The 10,406-nt window shown below is 44.2% G+C and overlaps 1 protein-coding gene across 2 annotated transcripts in view; it reads left to right on the forward strand.

The window, feature by feature from the left end:
* Window positions 1-9,675: 9,675 nt before the first annotated feature.
* Window positions 9,676-10,406, forward strand: part of PDXK (pyridoxal kinase) — a 47,547-nt gene continuing 46,816 nt past the window's right edge. The window contains exon 1 of one of the 2 annotated variants that reach the window (XM_080579112.1): window positions 9,676-10,405. In XM_080579112.1, coding sequence (XP_080435238.1) covers window positions 9,691-10,405 — 715 coding nt within the window. In that variant the 5' untranslated portion in view covers window positions 9,676-9,690. The remainder of the gene's footprint in view (window position 10,406) is intronic. The other variant, XM_080579113.1, reaches the window with a different exon arrangement.

The raw sequence follows: 10,406 nt of genomic DNA on the forward strand, positions 1-10,406 counted from the left end.
TACACCTGTTCATACACCTTGAGCTACTGACCTTTGGGATTGCACCACAGAGAAGATAGCAGCAGCTGAATGATTGCTGAGAAGAATCAAAGTAGCTCAAACACTACCAGTCCTTGACAACTAAGACTGGTAACAGAAGCAATAATACGGCACAACGTGTACTTCAAAAGTATAATAGTGCTGGTACCAAAGTAGGTAAGAGATGGGCGCCCTAAAACCTGTTTCCATATTAAAAGCAGTAGAGTGAAGTACGTGTTACATACACCTAGAATCCTACGCAGTATTTTATGTCTCCATTTTGGGAACTGATAGGTCCTGCACTTGAGCAGGATAAATACAAAGAAATAATGCTGTGTATTCTTGAGAGGCGCAGAATTTTCAGAAATGCCAAAAAATTATTCAAAGAAAAGTGACTGATCCACAGCAGTGGCACTAGTAAAACTAAAATATAATTGAAAACAGATTTCCCTGATTTTTAAACACAAGCGTATCTTACATTTGATTCTCACCATGCAAGTTGAGGAGAAATACAGCGACTCTTTGAAGATCAATATAGTCTGTAATAGAACTAGAACAATAGGAACAACCCTTCCTGTGGGAGAACTTGTTTAAAAAAAAAGTTTAATAAACCTTCAAAACCTGTTTTAGAACCCTGTTTAAGTTAATTTCATTTTGGAAGCTAAATTATTTTACAAAATTGACTGAAAAGCATACAGCAGACCCTGGTCTGTAGTGCTGCTTATGTTATTTCTGAGAGGTAGACTTCAGTTTCTAACACCTCCATATTGCCTTTCTGATACTGGCTCAACTCCCTTAGCATTTTTATATTTCAGTGGTGTGATTCATCAGTCCTTCCTACGTAAGAAGTCTTGAATGTTTATTCCTGGAGATGAGAACAGGCTTAATATCTTTCCTACAAGTCAATTGTGCGTGGATTCCTTGTGGAGAGTTAAACCGAGAACATTTAATGGTGACATCATTCCTTTAGGATTGTATGCTGTTTTTCTGAATTACCACACAGTGTTTTGGATTCAACACCAGCATATAGTAGCCAAAGTCAGAGTTGCTTTAAACAACGACAACAAAAAGCCTCCCATGTCTTCGCTGTGGGCATTTTAAAGTGTTTCACACAGAACATGTAACATGCTGTAACAGTCCCTAGGCTAAGCTGTGCCTTGTTTACATTTCTCCTTCAGATGTTTGTCTTGCAGAATAAAAATAAAGCCCTGGGAGGTTTTGGATTTTGCTCACTGTATTTTTTTTTTTTTTTTTTTACTATGTACAAGATCTTCAGTCTTGGAAACTCTCTCCTGTTAGCGTTCCTGCAATATTTGTTGCTGAAGTTAGTCGCTGTTTCTTCTTCTGGTTGACCTTCCAGGGAGACTCACAGGGCTAATCAGATAGTGAATGCAAAGCTCAACATAAAAATATGCACACACAGTCAGAAAAAAAAATACATTGGAAGGGAAAAAGACTGAAACTGGAGTTCAAGATCTTAAGGGAGAAGTCGTCCTTTTTTTGTTAAGTCCACTAAGATTCCCAGGCATTCAGTTCCTTAGCATTTCTTTCTGTAGTTGAAAGCATTAGTCTGATCAAGGTTTGGTTGGACTCCAATCTTGACCGTTCTGTGATCCTGCTCAGAGAAGGATATGATCCCAAAATAGCTCTCATTGAGGTAGTTTTGCTCTTCACAAACTATTGTGTATGTGGAGAGAATCCCTGATTAAATCCTACCTCTTTGATCCAGATCTGTTGAAAAGCGTGGAAGTGCCAAGACTTCAGCTCCGCAGGGAAATGAATCCCACAGTCTCTTAATGTAGGGAGCAGATCTCATTCCATGCTGGAGCCACGTTTTCATTGGCTTTAACACTATGGTAAACATCTGGGAGATATTTGCAGTAAAATGAAGGCTGAAACTGTGAACGCTTGTATAATCCAATATGCGTACTCGTCTCTGCAGAGTATTGCCACGGTGTAATTTTGTTTCTGGAAAGAAAGCCCTCAAGTCTCACCCTGTCATTAATCCCTTTGAAAGGAAGAACAGGAATCATTCATGAGGTCTGCACTGTCTCCAAGTGGACTGACAGAAAGGAGAGAGCGCCCAGTGTTTCTTCCTTAGAAATACGCTCTTTTTCTGTATGGAAAAGGGAACAAAATGCTGTTTGATGTTGACAGGCTGCAAAATTGGCCACTGAGGGCTTGAACTCCACCACTGCTGCCTGCCAAGAGCAGAAAGTACCCTATCGCTCCCTACAAACACATACTTCAGAGCACAGTGAACGAGCTCCTTGGGTGGAATAGATGAATTTTTAATCTAAGTCAATAGAGCACAGTACTAAGGAAAACAATACAAATGCCAGGCACAGGAATTTGCAGTTGACTCTTGCCATGTTTTGGGCTTGCATATAATTTTTACTGATTATTTCTAACCAGCTATGGACAACGATCCTAGTTTGCCACGGAGCCTTGCTGATGGTGATAGGCAGCTCATGAATCTCTCAGGACCCGATGGCAACTTACAGTTTTTCTCATGAAATCTTCAATCTTTTCTGTATTAGTTTAGTGTATTTAATGCAGGTTGTCACAGGGAAAAAAAAAACTTAGCTATGAAAGCTACTAGTATCTTGCTGGATGTTTTTCAGTATGTAGTGGTGGTAATTTTTACATAAAAGGTCCTGTCTTTTCTCCTCCCATCCTAAAATACCAACTTTAGGAAGATGGAAGGCCCTCAAAATAAATAATCTTTGTATGAAGCATCCTGTTTTCACTTAGGCAAGAGTCTGAAGTGAGTTGAAAATGATGATGTGTTTTCTGGCTCTCCCTTTGCAGAAACTTAAATCCACATTCTGTGGCTTGCACACAACTGCATTGTTCCTGCAATGGCCTGTAGTCTTAGGTTTTGATTTTATTCCTTTTACTTTTTATTTATTTATTTTGTATTCATTTGACTATTATCACTATCTTGCTAGTGAGCTGATGCTAGTTGGAAAAATTAGGCAGTTTGGTTGCAAGCTTACTGAATTTCGTTCAGACTTTTAAAGGTTAATTTAAAGTAGAAAATCTCTTTGTAACTGCTGAAGGAAATGAACAAAGTGAAATTGCCATTACCCAGGTAACAGGGCTAGAAACAGAGGCAGCATTAGTCAACATACCATGTACTCCCTGCAGCTTGAACTCGAATGCAAATCTGTTCTGCTGGGAGCGCAGCGGTGGCCTGACTTCCCACTGCTCCGTGTGCACATTTCCCCGGGGAATAAGCGGCACGGCGATGCCAAGCTGCTCTCCCGGAGCAGTGGGGTCTGAAGCAAGTGACTCACGGCTGCACGACGACAGCATCTGACGCAAGACACGCACACGGGACAAACTGCTGAGAGAGGCAGTTCGTGACTGCAAGGTTTATTCCTACGCGCAGGAAAGGCCTCGTTCTTTTCCAGCTCTTACCAGGCTTTACAAAACACATTCATGTAGCGTGGCATCTCTGATCCAAAATCTACACCGAACAATTTTCAAGGTCAAACGTTAAAAATCAGATACTGAAATCTCCGTGAAATCAAACCGTTCAATGCAATGAAGTAACACCTTTTCCTCCCCTCTTTTTCCCCATGTACCTTAAAAAGGAAAGAAAAGCAAAATGAAAACAGCACATGCATTTCTCTAGTGCCATTATCGTGGCCACACGTTGTACTGTATTGCACCATAGCTGCTTGTGTCTCCCACCTCGCTGCTTGCCAGAGCAGGGTTTAGGTCTGCTGCTGGAAATATTACAGCTGTTGGCAAAGAGGTATGTGCGCTTACTCTGTTACCTCTAACACCGGCGAATGATTACAAAAGCAATAAAAAGGGGTAACCAGGGTTAAACACCTAATAATACGAGTTACTTTTCCCCAACATCAGGTAGTAGATACTAAGCACACTGGGAATGGATCCTGAAGGTGTAAGCATGAGCATCCAGGAAAAAAATGCAAGCTGACCCTCAGCGCTGTAGCTCCCTTAGCAAACCAACAGAGGCCTTCTGCTTCCCTTCCGTTAACTCAAACCATGGAGTTAAGTGGGCACTGGAAACAAAATGTAGACAACAGCAGCAGTGGAAATATTTATGTCCAGTTAACTGGGATTTGTACCAATACAGTGAGTGTTCCAGCTGAGAATTTCACAACAAAGTGGTCTTGCATTGTTTTTAACAGGAGTGTTATCCTCGTGAAGGAGATGATGTTGAGGATCAAGAGTCCTATACTATACAGTGCTAAACAGTGTTCAACTTGTACTCAAGCATTTTAAGAACTTTGTTACTGCTGGCCCATCTCTCATCTTGACACCTGGCCCCTGGTGTGCTATTCCTTTCACTTCCATAAAACAGTTCATGTGCGTATTGACAGACTGGGCCTGACCGCTGGAGGCTGATAGATTTCATGATCTCCTCCCTCAGGCTCCATTGGGAAGATATTTTTGTGAAAATGCTCAGGATATAGGGAGTTTCTGCAAGTCTGTGATAAAAAACAGAGTTGAATCAAAGGTGTATGAGAATCCATAATCCATTCTTGCTCTTCTGATACTGTCCTCTCTTAATATAAAAAATGACTTTTTTTTTTTTTAATTGCTACAAGGCTAGACTGCTCTGGGGTGTGGGAGGGATTATTTAGGTCCTCATTCTGCAAAATTACAAAGGCAGTAAGCGAGTAGTTTCCATGACTGGATCTGGAGTACAGAATTGTATGTACCGCTTTCGTCATTAACTGCCCACTCTCAGGACTGTTTCCCTCAATTCTGATGAAATGAGTGCTGTGAGTGCTATTCTCTGTGTGCTAATCACTAGTGCAGTCGATATGGATTTAAGTCCAACATTTTTTCTGTGGGCTGTTTTTTCACCAAAGCTGAAAACACGTCAGCCCTGCTAGTTTGCAGTTCGAGTTCATGTGAGGTTTCTGCAAAGCGGCGCCGGTGCTCTTTTTGTCCTAGAGGCAGCAGCCTCACTTGCCTGTGAAATGCTTTGGCATGGCCTTTCTAATTCTCCCCTGCAGAATAAGCTTGATGGCGGGATCAATTTTTAATAACTTACTTTCTTTTGCTGCAAACATGGCTCCTTTTCTGCCATTATTGACAATTCCTGACAAAGTTAATAATTTTAATACAGGCCAAGTGAAAATTTGGTCTGAAACAAGAACGGCAGTCCCCTCCTAAGGCAAAAGCTGCTAATACTTTATTATTACTGTTCCAATCGTAAACTGGTACTTTGCAATCTGACTTAGCAAACGTTCAACTGAGCAGCAAAAATCAGTATCAAATACAGGTGGTCTTCTGATCAGGGAGCGCACTGTTATACTCTGTGCTGGTCCAGTTCTGCTGCCTTGAAGACTTGTTGAGAAAAGGAAAAGCTACTGATATCATTTTTACATAATCGTGACCTTTGTCTTCTGATAAGGCCTATGATTTGGAGAATCCATATATAATTTACAAAATCTAACTTAAGACCCTCTCTCCATGCATCTCTTATCAGGCTGAGTGCTTCTTCTTCTTGGCAGTCCCATATCTTTTCTACCATGCTTATGTAGAAAATCTGGACTGCAGGAGACATTGGTAGCTGACATAGTCTGTCCACCATTCCAAGACAAAATTAAATATAGCTACCAACATTAAAAAGGTATTTCTTTCACTAGTTATGAAACGCAAACAAATGGAAGAATAAAATTCAACAGTCTTCCAAAGCAATCTCTTCCTGTGCTTTTCCTAATCCTCTGCATAGTGGAGGTAAGCCCTCCTTTATGGACATAAAAATTGACAGCACTCCATCAGACCCTAACCATGCTGCATAAGCGGCAAGGATTACTTGCAGACTAGTCTTGTGGACTATATTTTTGTTTATGCAGTCCAAAAGGTGATTACCTTCACTGCAATACTGATATTGTTGACTCATGTTAAACTGGTTATTCACTGTAATCTCACAATTTCTTCATGCACTGACAGCTGAAATTCCAGAGGACAGCAAGACAAACATCAGAGGGCAGCAGTCTGTGCAACAAACGGCCCACACAGATGTTTGTCCTGCCTGCCCACGAGGGTAGGTAAAGATGTGTATCTTCTTTCACTGCTGGCTGGCCAATTGTCATGTGTATTGCCCTAGGTCTGCCACAAGGCGTTCTGCTTTTTCATACATTGACAGGCGAAGCAGACAAGCAGGGAGATGTGAGAAAGAGGAGAGTTGTAGAAGGAGACTATAAAAAAGAAAAAGGAACATTTGTGGAACATTGCCATTTCTTGATAAACCATTATCTTCTGGACTGTCCTCTCTCTTGATCAAATTAAGATCGTCATCTAACTCAAAATTCATTATTTCTGGACAATATTCTGCTCTGACCAAGCAGAACTGGTTTGAGGGGATGGGTTACCCTAAAACAAGCAAACACTCAAACAACAACAAACAGTAAATCTCCATGCATAAAATGCCATGCAAAATCCAGTGACAAGCTTGAGAAAGTGCCATCTCAGCAGTACCACAGCAGTATCTGTAGTAGCCTAGGATATCTTCTCTATTTGCCTACATTTGATCTAATCTAGACTTTTTTTCTTTTCCTTCTAATGAAACCCCTTGTCACATATTGAATGGTTATTTGCTCTTTGAATAGTCCTATTAACCCCCAGATTTGGAGGAGTACCTGGGAGTTATTATTATTTTTATTTTTATTTTTTTCAAACAGAACAGGTTTGAGGATAGCATGACAGAATGCACAATGACTATGGACTTGAGGCCTTGCTTTACTGTCTCCTGTGACACACACTCATTTTCCTGAGGAAGGGGCCTCCTTCTCAGGCTAAGCAGGGCAAAATCTGCAGAAAACCACTGCTCAGAAACTGGGTGCTCACACTTGCATGAACTGTTTACTGGACAAGGAGAACTGATTTGTGGTCTTTTGTCTTGCTTGTGATAACTTTCTTTTAGCAAACAGGCATGTAGGTTCCCCCATCTTTTGAAAAACTGAGTGCTTGATACTCACACGCTGTTGAGTCTCTCCCTTGCTAACTTGCCTGGTGGTGCATGCAAGTTCCACTGCTTAATTCATTACATACACGCTTACAGCTTAGAGTATAAGGGGAGGCTTCAGATATTCCTCTGGGGTAAGCATAAAGACTGTTAGGAGTCTTTCAGACTCCTTTCAGAATATTAAGAAGAATGCAGTAATCCTGCATAGAACGGGTTTCTCCATTTGCTTGTAGAAACAGCATGTGCTCCCCTCTAACAAACATACTTTCACTGCCAGCAGCTGCAGAGGAAGGCTGAAAGCTCTGCCTTTGCATGCTCACTGCCTTCCTACCAAGGGCCTCAGCATTGCCACACTGTAGTTCCTTCACTCACGTACACAAGCATCTAGTATCAGCTGTTCTCTGCTACGTGAGACTTCCCTGAGCATATTCCTTGCTTTGACTACGTGGTCGAGTAGCTGCAGGAGTAGCTGCTGTACAAAACCTAAAGACAGGCCTTACTAAACGCATGAGGCGTGCTTTCCTTCTTGGGGGAGGAACGTGCTCCAGTGAGAATGTCAGATGTGCTTGGGCAGTTTTTAGAACGAACAGCTGTAAGTGCCAGAACGCTTCCTGGCATCTTTGAGCGGTATATCACTATCACGAAGGGAAAGAGAGAGTCGGGGCAGGCACAAAAAGTACAGAGACAAACCAGTAATGTCAGTGCACAACTGTTTTTACAGAGGCCCAGTTTCCCCTGACAATACAGTGGAACCCACAAGATAATTTCAGTCATGCCCCAAAGGAATGTATGACAGTCCGTATGTATTGTATGCTTGCACAGTCAGAGCAGAGTATTACGCCCCATTGCTGGGGAAGGGAGGAAAAGCTGAAAAAAAATGGACAATATCTATATTCCAACAATTGCCCTCCAAGCTAGAGGAAGGCAGAAGATAGGTTACTCTTCAGTGTTCCAGGAGCTATGGAAAAACACAGGATAAGAACATTTCAGCATTTGTTGTGTTGCGTTTGTGGAGGCTTTAACAACAGCAAAACAAAGGCACATATGCCATCTGTTCCAAATATATGAAGCAATAGCCACTCACTTGAAAAGCGTAGGACACAGGCAGCAATTGCTATGAAATGAAAAAACAGTGTTTACACTTCAGGCTGAATGAACAAGTAGGTTTCATGTTAACTGATGGCAGTGTGTAAAGGTTCAGGCATGTATTGCAAAGCAGGCTGTGTTCTCTGAACATGCATCACGCAGAGAGGCATGCATAAGTGTGGGTGGTGAGAGTACAAGTGGGAACGGGACAAAGAGTTTGAGGCAGGACAGGAAGCCGAGAAAAAATGATGGTAGGTTAAAAGTGGAAACAGGGACTAGATAGCCAAGGACATGGACTTGGAAAATATGGGAAGAAAGAAGACATGGCAGAGATGCTGGTGAGAGATGGCAGAGTTATCGGGGAGGTCAGAATAGCTCAAGTCAATGAAAAATTAGAAGAAAGTCTATCACAGAAAAAAAAAAAAAAAAGGAAGAAAATATGAAAGAGTTTAACAGACCTGGAAAGCAGTGTTGGCTCTAGGAATACTAAGATGATGAGAGGAGAATAATTAAGGCTTGGGACACTGCAGAATGAGGGATATGGGATGTGACTGAGTGGAGGAAGGCAGGCAAGGAGCCTGGAGGTGGAAAATGAAGATGGGTGACCAGAAACTCAGGAAGATCACATCCCACTGTATGCCCTTGACCTGCCACACAGATCTGTATCCCTGAGACAACCTCCTCGTGAAATGCTGTTTTGTTACGTTTTCCCAGACTGCTGTATCATGAGCATACATGGCACAGATCATCCCCAACTTGAATCATTGTTCTGACCTTATACTCCAAGGAGATGCACTAATTTCTGAAATTAGAAAACACCTAAATTTATAGATGATGGAAATGTAAGTCTCAGCCTTAACTCTGCTGGAATCTAAGTTCCGCTGTAACACTAACTAAAGCTTTAGAAACAACGCACTTTCTCCTTCTTTGTGCTAAATTCAGCCCCTTTAATATCTCAAATATTCATCTGACAGTTTATTCATCCAAGTGTGAGTAGTAGCCAGCACGAAGAAAAGATTTTTTGTTTGTTTGTTTGTTTTTAGAGCTTTCATATCCTGTCGTCAAACACTGAATAAGGTACTGCAAACTAAAGTAGAATCTGTTAAGTGGTAAGGCCTGCCTAGAACAAGCTCTAAGTTCGGCAACTGGAGTGACAAAAGAGAACACTATGTTCCCTCATTTTCCACCAAATTGCCTATGATGAGGAGAATATTATTTCATATTGCTGACAAATAATCATGCCATTTCCAGAGTCATTTTAAGACTAAGAAGAACAAGAGACATCAGGCATGATTTCTTGCTGTGATCTTTGACTGAACCCGTATCAGTCAGTAATGACAAATGGTCAGAGGAAGATGAAGTTCCCAAACACGTTATCAAGCCCTATCTCCGCAGAGCTTTGATGTATTGTGGCACTTGCCAGCCAACACATCTTCTTTTACTCTTTGGCAGCACTCTGAAAGATTTTTTGTCTGTTTGTATCAATAACACACCATCGCATTCACTTCAAATACTGACTGCAAGCGCTGTGGTCTGTCAGAGCGCCTACAGCTTGGGCAAGCGCGCCATGAGGGTGTGTTGCGTGTGGGGTCAGCCTGTGGTGTCAGCAGTTCCACAGCACTTTTGGGATGCCTGAGGAGCCGCAGGGCAAGCGGGACGCGTGGGCTGCCCCCGCCTTCACAGCTCACCGGTGGGGCGTCGACTGCGGGGCGGGCACGGCGGGGCGCCGACACCACATGGCGGCCGGCGCGGGGCAGGTGCGCGGAACGGCGGACGCCACCCGCCGCTCGCTCACGCACCCAGGGGTGCGGACAACACGCGTGGGGCGTCGAGGTGCCCACGGGCAGCGTGCGGCGAGCGCGGGGCGACGCCGGGCGACCCTGCGTGACAGGAAAGGGGGCGGGCGGCTGCCACTGGGCGGGCGGCAAGCCGCCGCCGCTCTGTCAGCAGTGCTGCAGGAGGCGGCCCTTAGGTGGCCGCGCCGATCGCCTGACGGCCGCGCCTCCGCCACAGCGCGGCCGCCCGGGGAGAAGGGGGGGGGACGGCAAGGGAGGGGGGCGGGCGAGCGCGTGACGGCCGCGCTCCGCCTCCTGCTCCTGCTCCGGCTCCTGCCGCTGCCCCCCCCGGCGCCGCCACCTCGGCCCGGCGCGGGCGGGAGGCGCAGCAGCGGCAGCAGCGGGAGCACTGGGAGCAGTGGCAGCAGTGGCAGCAGTGGTAGCAGTGGCGGCAGCGGCAGCAGCAGCAGCAGCAATGGAGCCGGAGCGCGAGTGCCGGGTGCTCTCCATCCAGAGCCACGTCGTCCGCGGCTACGTGGGCAACAAGGCGGCCACCTTCCCCCTGCAGG

This window comes from Anser brachyrhynchus (assembly GCF_964034855.1).
Source record: "Anser brachyrhynchus genome assembly, chromosome: 1".
Taxonomy (NCBI): Eukaryota; Metazoa; Chordata; class Aves; order Anseriformes; family Anatidae; genus Anser; species Anser brachyrhynchus.